This window comes from Gastrolobium bilobum, unplaced genomic scaffold (genome assembly GCF_033153095.1).
Source record: "Gastrolobium bilobum isolate Gb01-03AN ecotype WA unplaced genomic scaffold, APGP_CSIRO_Gbil_v1 utg913, whole genome shotgun sequence".
Classification (NCBI taxonomy): Eukaryota; Viridiplantae; Streptophyta; class Magnoliopsida; order Fabales; family Fabaceae; genus Gastrolobium; species Gastrolobium bilobum.
The window spans coordinates 361,876-374,395 of NW_026900059.1; the positions used below are offsets into that span (position 1 = coordinate 361,876).

The 12,520-nt window shown below is 36.5% G+C and overlaps 2 protein-coding genes across 2 annotated transcripts; both read right to left on the bottom strand.

Moving 5' to 3' along the window:
- Window positions 1-219: 219 nt before the first annotated feature.
- On the bottom strand, window positions 220-2,985 carry LOC133295042 (uncharacterized). Its single transcript, XM_061493819.1, has 2 exons — window positions 1,083-2,985; window positions 220-368 (listed from the first exon to the last, which is right to left on the bottom strand). Exons 1-2 carry the CDS (start codon window positions 2,983-2,985, stop codon window positions 220-222), a joined length of 2,052 nt encoding a protein of 683 aa, XP_061349803.1.
- A 3,350-nt stretch (window positions 2,986-6,335) lies between these two features.
- On the bottom strand, window positions 6,336-11,075 carry LOC133295093 (formin-like protein 1). The gene is made up of 4 exons (XM_061493889.1): window positions 8,974-11,075; window positions 8,603-8,802; window positions 7,541-7,785; window positions 6,336-7,344 (listed from the first exon to the last, which is right to left on the bottom strand). The coding sequence occupies exons 1-4, from the start codon at window positions 11,073-11,075 to the stop codon at window positions 6,541-6,543; spliced, it is 3,351 nt and encodes a 1,116-aa protein (XP_061349873.1). The 3' UTR covers window positions 6,336-6,540.
- Window positions 11,076-12,520: the final 1,445 nt, after the last annotated feature.

The window sequence follows — 12,520 nt, forward strand, 5'->3', positions numbered from 1 at the left end:
AATTTTTTAATGCATTTTTTAGAGACTCGCTGTGACATGAAGACAAGGAGTCAGTCACAGTACGTTTTGCTGTTACTATCCTTGGTCACAAAACTAGTTATGTCAAGAATACCTTAATTTAAACTACTTAAGTTAATTATGTGAATCCTTCCTTGCAATTGAGAAGAGTCTTTGAGTTTATAATTGGTCAAGCTATCTGATGACGATATGCTGTGTGATCTAAGAAAGCTCAGAGTCTGAGACATGACCAGAAGATGCTCTTCTTATTATTCTTGGACTTGATATTAGGTGGTTCTCTGAATTAATCCTCGGAGTTCTTCCACGAGGAGATATTTGTGGAGGTCTAGCTGTTCTCCCTCTTGGTGTACCTGCATCGAAAAACACAAGACCATGTCAAGAAACAATTAGCATTCAATTAAGTATTAATCTTGATGTAACATTGAAAGTATTTATTGCTGATGTACCTAGGATATTTTCTCAGAATTTCATGCTTTCATATGCTGTTCTACTCAGTGTTAAGTGTTCATGCACAGAATGGTAAAAAATTGTATATTTCAATAATTTCTCTTGTTTATATGCATTACTTCGTTCAGTAGTGTTGATGTGAAATTTTTTTGTAAAATTATGAGAACATGATGTATTGTCAACTCAAGTAACAGTAGTTCTTGGAAGTACTTCTTTTGGGCTTGCTAAATTCCTTGTAATGCTATATACCATTTCAGAGACCATAAATTGTACTTGTTCTGAGTTGAAATTTCTCACAAAAGATATCCACATGCTGTTAGAAATCCTACTCGGTCCACCAAATTATGATACATTTTCAGGTAACTTAATATGCGACATAATAGTCGTTTTCTTTTTTTCATTAATCAATGATATCAGCATGGAATGCAAAAAAATTTGATATCTAAAATACTTCTGTAATTATATTAGGCTCTTTTTAGCAGGCATTTTTGCATCCTTAGCATGATGGAGTTTGTATAGTGAATGTATAATTCAAACATTAGCTTTTTAAGAATCATCAATTGCTGTTTATAAGAATTTCATGGATACCAACAAAAGCAAAAAAGATAGAAAGTAACCTGGTTGTTTGATGATCTTCAAATCTAGAGATTTCCTGTTCATTGTAAGCCTCCTCATCATACTCTCAGATCCTACTGATAATGACCTCCTTTCAGTTGTAGATGGAAATGGCTCATCCCCAGAAGTAACATGATCATCACCACAGGCTGAAGCATCACTTCCAGATTCAGAGTTTTCCTTAGAGCATGTACTTATTTTTTCTCGTTCTAGAACACTATAGGCAAACATTTGAAATGGAACTTTTGATATTGATGATGCTTCAGAACTTCCCCAAGAAGGAAACTTCCTCAAAAGAGCTGACTCTATATCACAGTAATCTACTGGTGGCAATGGTGGTTCTGGCTGGCTATTGTAACCGGGATTCATTGCAAGAAATTTTTTTGTATAACGAAGAACTCTACATATGGAGGAGAAGCTCGGACGTTGATTTGGATCAGTATGCCAACATTTCTTTGTCAAGTTGATAACATATTTTGGTGAATTGAGTGGGAAAAGTGGCCTCTCTCCTGCCCTTATGTTTCTGCTCATTTTCTCCCCTTGAAGATGACTATCTTCAAAAGGGACTTTACCAGTTAGAAGCTCAAAGCAAACCATTCCAAAACTGTACACATCAGATTTCTCTGTGTACTTGGAGTGTGCTGCACCCCCTGGTTGTTCTTGCTCTTCAAGAACTTCTGGAGAATACCAAATGAATGGGAGAGTTCCATTCTGATTTGTATTCCCCTTCTGGTTCAAGTCCTTGACAGAAGATAGGCCAAACCCTGATACCTTGGCATGCAAGTAACCTTCTGGGGATGTACCTCTAGGCTTAACAAGAATGTTTGAAGGGTTTAGTTCTCCATGATATACTTTCCTTGAATGCAAATATTCCATTCCTCTGGCAATCTGAAGCATAAGATCAACTGCCACATGAAGCAAGAATGGTATTCGCTTCCTTGGGCCATGAATCTCTTTGATGTGGGTGCAAAGGGTTTTGCTCATCATTTCTATTAGCAAAAAGCATTCCTTCTTCTCCTCATCAGTAAAACCACAAAGAATGTCCATTATATTTGGATGTGAAAGAGATAAAAGTTCTTTGATCTCAGCTCCCAAGGCTTCAATTTCCCCACAAAAATGTCTTATGACAAAGCTTTCACCTAACCATAGAATCTCCTTGTACTGACTCCCATTATCCATTCTTCTCCTCACTTGGTAGTCCTTAGACCCAACCAATATTGAGCTTGGAAGGAGCTTCCCTTCCAGTGATTCTGATCTTTCTAAATTCCTCAAAAGAAGATCTATTAACTTCTTCTCATACTTTGTTGCACCTGACATTTTCTTTTCATGGATTTTGTTGAGAAGAAACCATCTATCTTCCTTCCAAACTCTGTCATAACGGTTGCACAAGTCCTGAGTAATGAGATACTGCTTCCCAAATTTCCACTGGAAAGTTTTCATATCTTTATATTCTTTCCTATACTTGTTGGAGTTGATAAGCCTCTTCCTTTGCATCTCATCCTGATCACACCCTGATGTTTCTCCAGCAGATTCAATAGCTTCAATTACAATGGGCATGCAACAAAGCAAGTTGTGTATGTAAAACTCAACACAATCTGTGTTGTGACACAATGTGATGGCTTTAGGCCACCAATCCTTTGTTTCCAAGCAATGCCTAATGTAAACTTCTCCTTCTTTGAAAATCCTGTGGATCTCTCTCAAGGGCTGTTCAAGAACCTTCCACTTCCCATTCTTCTCTTCAAATTTAAGGTTCTGTACAATATCATCTGCAATAGAATCATATGCAAAGCTGAATACATCCAACAAGAGACAACATTGCCTCTGATTGATTTGAATGTTCTCCCTGAATAACATCACAGCCTTCAAACTCCCAAGTGCCTCCCCAATCTGTCTAAATTGTTCCATAACTTGGTTTTGATCTAAAACAATTCCTGAAAAGAAAGAGAGGGGGCTGAATATTCATTCACAAAAGAAAACAAATATAATTCATCAATGAGTTTAGATGCTAACCAATCAAAAAATGAAAGAAGGAGATTGAGATCAAGCTCCTTCTAGTGTGAAACTGATGCAGATCAAAGCTTTTCAAATTTGGTACAAAACCAAATTAAAATTCCTTCCTTCAAGTACATTCAAATGAATAGGAAATTTAAAAAAAAAAAAAATTGAATTGTGTGTTTTCTATGCAAGATGTGATGCCACAAATTTTCCAAGAGAATCAAATATTCTTGGCATAGGAATGAATTATGTAAGGAACCAAACAAAACAAAAAATTAAAAAAAAAAAATGCAAAATGGCCTATAGTAAAATGTTGGAACTTTGTAATATTAGCAAAGAACAACAACAAATTTTCCGGGAAGTTGTGTGAGTTTTAGTGCAAGATTAGAATGTTTTTGGAAAACGTGGTGAGCTTGATCTTGATCACACAAACATTCATTGTGAACGGTTCTGTGGGGGGACAACATTCCCGCGAGTTTTATGGCTCTGTCTGGTTTTGTTTGAAATGACCAATTCTTTCTACCTACTCTTCATTTAATACACGTACCTTCATAAGCAATAAGTTGAATTCATATTAAACTTTTTTAATATGATGATGCACCTTTTTTATTGAAATTTTATAGTCATTTGAATAAGTTGAATTCAGAAAATCACTTTGTATAAGTGCTTCAATTGACTGAAATCGGTCCTACAAAATGACATTGTAGATAAGTTATTGTTAATGAGAAGGAAACGAAAGCCAATAAGAAAAATAATGAGTAGATAAATATTAAAAAAAGATTTTATACGATAAATTAAAGGGTATTATATTTTTATGTTACATGAGATAATTTTGTCTCACGCAACATACATAAAAAAATGGATGGGGCCTATTAAGGAAAAGAGAGATAAAAAAAAAAAGCAAGTTTCATCCACTTTTTTGTGTGTGCATAAGATAAAATTATCTAAATTCAACATTTGAAAACTATTGGAAATTGAAAGAAAATTTACAGGGAAAAACAAATGAGAAAGAAAAAAAAAACAATGTGGCTGAAAATTAATTTACAGGTGTCGAATAATTTCTATTTCATTTTCAGATTACATCCTGAGGCAATAGTTAATTACTGAACTTAGGAATGTTGTGCCACCAATAGAGGAGGAAGCATCCTGAATATTAGAGATCTTATTTTTATTTTAGTAATCGAATATTAGAGAGCTTAGATAATGAAAACTTGCAGTTATTCATATATAGGAACATGTGCGCATGAATTCTAGAGAGCATGAGAGTAGCAAGAGAAACAGCAATTAACTAGTAAATTTTTTTGGTGTCTGTAACAAAGATGGTGTACGCGGTACGCCGAAATTCAAAGGCAAGTTATATATAACAATGTTACCATCAATTTCTTTCAAACTTAATCATTATCATTTATGTGTAGTTCAAATCTCACATTACATAAAATTCTTGTATATACTTATATTCATTAAATAAATATACTTTATAATGGAGTGTGCCTCAAGATTCATTAAATAAATATTCATTCAATTCTTGAAGAAAAAAAATTTAGGACTAGAGATGAAACCTTTGCACTCTAAGTTTTGGTGGGGATCAATCTTACATTACCCTTTAATTTAATACACCCTCTATTTTAATAAGAAGCTAGCTCTAGAATCGTACTTTACGGACAAGATAGTTAAAGGTGATTGAATGATGATACCTTTTAGACTTACCCAAAAGTTAATTGTGAAGTGCTTGAATAGTTTATATGAATTTATAAGTTTTGGTTTCAACTCTTGTATCTATAGTTCTCATTTATTAAAAATAATAATTTTTAGACTTGCAGTTCATCCTTCCCCATCCAAGAATAGATACAATTTTGCTTATTCACTCTAGAAGAAGAAAATGACCATTATGGTGAAGGATTGCTATATAGAGAATGGACTTCAGACTAGCCATGTCAATATGTCATACGCCACCGACATGCCCAAACCTTTAATTTTTGGGCCTACTTAGTACTTATGATTCTTAAATAACTAAAGTTTCAGCTTCTAGTTGATTGGCTGAACAATTATATATTTATTTACGGGAAAGCATTTTCTAGAATTGTTTTCTTTTATAAGTGATTTTTCAATTTTCGTGCAATATTTTTTTGTTTTTAGTAGATATGAATTTCATATAAAATATGTCTATAGCATGATAAAATTTTCTCCTGTATAACAAAAATTGAAACACTATATTTATTTGGTAGAACATCTATTTCATTGTACATGTTTGACTTAATTGTTGACCCGTTAGCCTTTTTATGTTTGGTTAATTTATATTTCCAACGGATAGTAGGCACAACTGGTGCTTAGATAACTTGTACATGAATGAACCTGTTTTTAATAGACAACGAAGACCAATGTCTGGCTTGAATTTATGTACCTTCCTGCTTTGGTGTTCTTCACATGTTTTTTGCAGGCACATGGCTCATGTCATGGGGAGAAACTTCTCTATTTTGCCGTTTACTTCCCTAATCGGTCAACTAAACTACACTCTTGACTCTTCTCACCCCCACTGCATCACGTGCTTGCAATTGTACATAACATGGAATATGCCTTCAAATGAAGAAGTAAACATTAACTGTCAGTTAAATACTAATCGTTTCCCTTTATATAAATAACATTTTTGGTCGGTCTCAGTCACACAATTTTAGTAAACTTCACCTCCCTTGTATAAAATCAAAGTTTAATGTCTTTCATGTTATAAATGATAAAATTATCTCCTATATGTATATATAAAAAAGGTTTTATAAAAATTATGTTGTAGGAAAAGTGATTGTGTTATGTTATAGAGATTCGTTTTGCATGTTATAATTTTTTTTTTTTCAAAACATACGGGCCCCACAAAATATTGTGTGTGTAAAAACTTTTTGTGATCATGTTAAATGATAGAATGCAAACCCATGTAAAAATGCATAAAACCATATAAGAAAAAGAAAAAATATAAACTCCGTGTATATATAAAAACTATTTAAGTTTGATATTTTGTATATATTTGTCTTAACTATAATACAAACATTTGTTAAGGTGACATAAAGTCATCTCTGCTAACTTGACATGTAAGAATTTAGCTTAACTGACTTAACCCTTTTTTAGAGTGGAGTAGACTGAGATCTGTTAGAATTTAGCTACTATAGATTTCTATGGAGGATTTGCAACCAAGTTCTGTCTCCAATTGAAAAGCTTTGTACATTACAACCTTATATATAATACATGTCCTATTCATACAAGGCAAAGCTTATTTTATCCCAAAGAAAATCTTCTACTCTATATATATATAATCTATTATATATAACTCAAATCTTTTACACGGATTTATACAATTTAACAAGGAAAGAAAAAAATCATTTGGGCCAGATACATGCACCCCAAGACCCGTCAAAATCACCTGGTTCTTCCAGGTTTTTTCTAACAGAAGATGCAGCCAAGATGTGTCACCCTATATGGCTAAGGAGATGGACTATCATCATCTGAGGAGCTGTAATGTCGCTTTCCGTGTAGACCAGGAAGGGGTTGTGGAAGCATGGGGTTAATTGGAACAGGGAATCTATGAGCAGAACTAACCATGGTTCTCTCATTTATCATACCAACTTCTTTGCAGACCCTGTCAAGAACTGTTAAGAAGTCTCTTACTACCATGAAGATTCTAAATGGATGAGCTTCTTCCTTGGACAAGTTCCCATGGAAATACTCTGTAATCTCCTTCACTAGGGATAAAGCAACACTTTCTTGGGCTTGAATTTTTAGAATCTCCTCCTCAGCCATTCTCATGAATTTGTTCATTGATTCTGTAAATTTCTGACTGCTTTCATCTGATCCTGCCATTTGATTTAACTTCACAACCTCTGCAATGTGTGCAATTCCTTTGGATAGTTTAGACACTTCACTGCTGAGAACTTCAGAATCCATAGCGGCAGCCTTCTTCACATTTGCTAGATCTGAACTTAGACTAGATACTACTTGCAAGCCAAGCCTCCTGCACTTGGCATCTTCACTCGTAGTCGTGCTTGGAGTTTGATTACTACCTGAGAGACGAGCACCTTCAGTTCGAATAATTTCTTGTACAACAAAATGCAGTAAGGTGGTTTTCCCATCTGCTGCTTTGACATCAACCAGCTTGAGAAGTGTATCAAGCTTGAATGCATGAGCATCACCGCGGTTTGTCCCCACGTTCATGCGGTTCCCAGTCTTAAGAACAGCCTCTAGAAGCTTCAAGAACATTCTACTGTTTCGCAGCTCTTCGCAACCCACCTGCAAAAACATCAATCAGTAAATGCAAAGATACTAGAACTCATGACATACACAAGAGAAACCACCTAAGAATCATATATGACATCATTACCAGCTTTTGCTTGGCCTCTATCACCAGAGAATAATGGGAAGAGACACACACAGAAATAATGGGAGAGGAAATAAATAAATCAGTAGGAAAAGAGTGACTCGTTACCTCCAGAGTTTGAAAGGATTTCCTAAGATACTCCACTTCCGACTCAAAATTGGCTATGTAAAGCATTGCTTCCACCCTTTTGAAGGCGAAAGGTACATCAAGCACTGCCTTCAAAAATTTCTCAGCAGGACCAAGCTTGGTTGGAGAGTCGTCTTTATGTTCCTTTAATTTACGTTCTTCTTCCTTGCTTGGTGCCATTTTTAACAAGCTTTCTAGTAGTTCTGTTCCAAGTGTATCAGTAATACCTGTCAAAAGGTAAATTGATTTAGTTACATAATCAGCATCTAAGTACTAAAAATTGGATCATGGTGGATAGATTTAGTCATTCAGAACATTTGTCAATCAGCACATTCTAATGCACAAGGGCCACAACCACAAGCAAACTTTTAAAAGATAAAGAAGTAACCATTCATTTCATTTCTGAGCAAAGAAAAAACATTATAGAGAAGAACAACATGAACAAGAGACACCACAAAAACTCTTATCATTTGGTACTTGATAAACATTGAGAACCACATAACAAATATATAAACTAACAAAAGCATAGATTTATGGTTGCACACATCTATGCTACCAGAAGACAGAAATAACGCAACTAAAAGAAATTCTACTCAAATAAAGTAATAAGACAGCAGAACAAAATTGTCCACCAGCTTCACCAAGTGATATGTAATAATCACACTAATTGTTTTAACATTTTCATTTATTACCCAATATCTAGACAGCATACATATCTTACTCTCAGTGAAGCCTGCACCTAACTTCTACACAACAACTAAACCAAATCAAAAGATTTCGCCAAGTTATGGTCAACCTATCTCTGTCTTTTTCCGTTAAAAATCTCCCATTGTATCCAGCAACAGTTTAAAATAGGTAACTATCAACTTCACATATAACTAAAAAAGATTAACAAGAAGCTAAACAAGCAAGAATTTATATAGGTGTCACTATGACCACAACACCTAAACGAGAAGCTATTCAAAGATAGGTCCAGTCAATAATTACCACAAAACATGGAGAATTTAAAGTCATGACCTCAAGCCTATAAACAAGGGACAATACCTTCTAACAGTGCATCACACACTTCATCTATAGTCACGTTAAGCGCTCTTAGCAAGATAGCAATATTTTGGGACTTTTTAGGATCCAGCACCCTATCCTCCTGATTTTGCGGGGCAAGATTTGAGCGTGGAGTGGTATCCTTAGGTTTGGGGTTTGGTGTGTTCACTACAAACAACGTTTCAATCATTTCCTCATTCAACCTGCAGCCAACTCAATTTAAACTACATAGTTAAAGAACAGTGATAGCAGCATACAAATATGAATTATCAACTACTAAGTGCCATTTCCAAAGAAGTAACCATCACAGATATCAAAAAAAGCTATAACAAAAGAACAAGAGAGTAACATAGTGAGAAATGAAGATCTCTTACTTAAAAGAGCTAGACCTCAACTGATCCCACACCATCTCACGATCAGAGCTGGCCCTCACTTTGTCCCAATGCAAAGGCTTCAACTTGGGTTTTGATGCCTCCTCAGAGTTCTCCTCAATCACCCCCAAATTCTGAGAACTTGGTGGCAACTCAACAGGAGAAACCTTTGTTGTTGGAGTTTGCAACACAAAAGGCCTAGAAGGAGGGGTAAGCTCCGGTGGCCTCGAAATGGGTTGATCAACAGGTGTAGAGGGAGAAGGCACTTCCCACTGCTTCCGCTGCCGCAGCGGCACATTCAACGGCGGAGGAGGCGGTGGTGGTGGAGGAGGAGGAGGAGTTGAAACTCTAGGAGATTGAGCAATTGGTGTTGAAAGAACCGGAATTTCCCAATGTTTCCTCTGTGGCAAGGTAGGAGGAGCTGGAGGTACCCCATTTTGAAGCAAAACAGTTTCAACATTCATTGGTGATTCACCAATGGGTGTTAAGAGGTCTGGAATCTCCCATTGCTTCCGAGAAGGTGGTGCTGATTGAGTGTTCAATTCTCTCTCAGGTGATGAAAGCAAGGTTGGTGACAAAGGCAAAGATGAAAGAGGAGAATGCCTATACCGATCTGAGACATCAGATATAGTCGGAGACTGATCCAAACCGTGATGCATCATTGCCACTTTCTCAGGTGACGGTAGAGAAAACCCTGAAGACAAAGAAGACACAGACTTGCCACCACTTGAAGCATTGGATAGTCTCGGCGATGATGCAACTTCGTTTTTCTTAGGCGATGAACCACAAGACTGAGTCTTTTCAGGTAAAACACTCGACCCATCTGTGTTTTGGTTTTCGTTCCGTGACAGTGTGAGCGGTGACAGCGACGGTGACTGACACTCTCCGGCGAAGGCTCGCTCTGGAGTTGAAGACATTGAAGAAGATTTTGATTGCACGTGTTGTTGGTAAACTAGCGGTGACGATAGTGTGGATGACGATAATGAGCTTCTACCGTCGCCTCCGGCGAGTGGTTGTGGTGGCGGCGGCGGCGGAGGAGGAGTAGAAATGTGGGTTAGTACATTTTCCGGCGACTTGGGTTGTGATCTTCTGGGGCTTATGCTCACCGGCGGCGAGAGGCTAATGGAATGAGACCGATCCGGTGAAGCAGAAGTGGAAGAAGAGAAAGAAGTTGAGCTTGATTCAGTGCTGCTACGACCGACAAGATTATCGGCGGCAATGGCGGAGAAAACTCGCCGGGAACCCGATCCGGTTCCGGTGGAGCTTTCGCGGCCACCAAGAGACCCTCTCGGCGAGTAGAATTCCTCTTCTTCATCCTCCACCGTCACGGTGGTTGAATCATCGCGTAGCCTCGAAGCTTGCCGTGCCAACGGAGGAAGCGGCTGAAGCTCCGGCGAGTCCATTTTCCGAGGATTCAAACCTCCACCACCGCCGCCACTACCACCGCCGCGAGAATCAGGAAGATCATCAACTCCACCGCGTGAGTTAACAATGGTGCCAAGGTAGAGAAACTCAGAGCTCGTGGAAGAGTTCTGCCTCGCCGACTTTCTGTTTCCGGCGCCGGAAGCAGCTTCACGGGGGAACAAGCGAATGCTACTGTCGGATCTGAGTGTTTTCTCGTCGGCGGAGTAGCCTTTACGCCTGCGTCGGCAGTAGACGAAGGAAGAGACGGCGACGACGACGACGGCGCAAGCGACGGCGGAAATGGCGACGGCGACTAGCTTAGTAGAAGATGATTTGGATTTGGGGGGTTGAGGGAGTATAAGAGAAGAAATGTTAGCAGGGAAGGAAGCGAAGGTTGAAGGAGAAGGAGGTGGTGGTGGTGATGGGTATGTAGGGAAAAAGGGTGTAGAAGAATCATTAGGGGTAGTGGTGTTGTTTGTGGTGGGGGTTATGGAAGAAAAAGGGTACTTGGGGTTTGAAGGTGGAGGAGAAGAAGAAGAAGAAGAGTGTGGTGAAGGGTTTGGAGGTTGAGATGGAAGAAATGGTTGATGGAGGATCCTACGGTGGATGATGATGATGGGTTGTGAAGAATGAAGAGGTGCAAAGAGAAGGAACAAGGTTAAGGTGAAGGTAAGGGTAATGGTGGAGAAGCTGCACAACATTGTGTTCTTCTGTGTTGTTATGTGCTTTCTCTCTGAAAGTTGAATGTTGAGAGAGAGAGAGAGAGAGAGAGAGTGGGAAATGTGATTTTGAGGAACAAGATTTGTTGTGTTTGTGTGTGTTGTGTTTTTCTTTTTTGTTAGTGCGAGAGAGAGTGTGTGTGTGTGTGAAAAAGGTTGAATGAGATGGGAAAGAAAAAAAAAAAAAAAAAATGGAGAAAGGGAGAGACTAAAATTTAGGTAATGGTGGATCCAGCTAAGATTCTGTCTTTTTATTTGTGTTTTGTTATTTATTTCCATTTTCCACCCTTAATATTATTGCCTTATGTGATCTCAATCAATCATTGTCCCTTTTTTTTTTCTCTAGCTTGTTATTATGTGATATTTTTTTACTTTTTAACTAGTTTTAAAGGAAAGTTTTATGTTGTTAATATTTAGATGGTGTTTGGTTGAAGATTTCTTAAAACTTACTTATGTAAATCAAATTGGCAAAGTAAGACAGTAATGTTTGGTAGATGATTTTACAAAATTTTCTTAGGTATTTGTATTTGCATAGCATTCCTTATTTGTTCATAGAAAGTAAGGCAAAGTTACTATTTAGAAAGATAACTTGAGGTGGTATTTTACATTTAGCTAGCTAAATGGCAAAAGAGCAACTCACTAATAAACTTAAATACCCTCATCTAAAGTGCCAAGGTTTCACTTTTTTTTATCGGGTTATATTTGTAATTTGAAGTTATTTTCCCATCTATTTTTTACCTCAAACCAAACATAGACTTTATAAATCTTATCTAATTTGCCCATTAAATTTTTTTCTAACCAAACAATTTTTTTTACATTTTCCTACCAAACTTATTTTTTAATCATTTCCCTATCAATTACATTTCTCTAGTATTCAAAAAATTTCTACTCAACCAAACGCCGCTTAAAATATTTTACAGATATAGTTCTTTTGAAAGCTACTTGAAAATATATCAAAAGAAGTAGGATATTCTTAAATTTTTATAATTTTTTATTCTTATTCTTCTTTACATTTCTGTTGGTAGATATATTAAAGGGATAAAGAAAACATTTGACTGAAGTGTAATTTACTTTCTAAGTTAAAAAAAAAAACTGTTAAATTTTGATAAAGGTACAAAAAAAAGTTTATCGGCCTAAAAAAAAAATTCTCGAATAAAATCAATACAAAGTTGAAAATATATCAAAAGAAGTAGATATTCTTACTATCAATTTCATTTGCTACGAACTTATTATTACTATAATTATTGTTGGATTTTATTTTTTAATTGGTAATATTTGAAAAGTTTTGAACAGAGAGAAAAGAAAAACAACGTTTAATATACTACCCAAAATATATAATTATATTGGAGCAGAGGAACATTATACTTATAACCTGTTTTTGTTTATAACTTCTTATAATGAATTAATTTCACAAATCAAATTCATTA

What these genes read in the sequence shown, in the direction of transcription:
- LOC133295042 (XM_061493819.1), bottom strand. Translation starts at nt 2,985, where the DNA reads ATGGAACAATTTAGACAGATTGGGGAGGCACTTGGGAGTTTGAAGGCT. An exon ending in GAAGATCATCAAACAACCAG is followed by an intron (nt 369 to 1,082) that starts GTTACTTTCTAT and finishes TTTTCGATGCAG; the next exon opens with GTACACCAAGAGGGAGAACA.
- LOC133295093 (XM_061493889.1), bottom strand. Translation starts at nt 11,075, where the DNA reads ATGTTGTGCAGCTTCTCCACCATTACCCTTACCTTCACCTTAACCTTG. An exon ending in TTGAGGTCTAGCTCTTTTAA is followed by an intron (nt 8,803 to 8,973) that starts GTAAGAGATCTT and finishes AGTTGGCTGCAG; the next exon opens with GTTGAATGAGGAAATGATTG. An exon ending in AATCCTTTCAAACTCTGGAG is followed by an intron (nt 7,345 to 7,540) that starts GTAACGAGTCAC and finishes ATGTTTTTGCAG; the next exon opens with GTGGGTTGCGAAGAGCTGCG.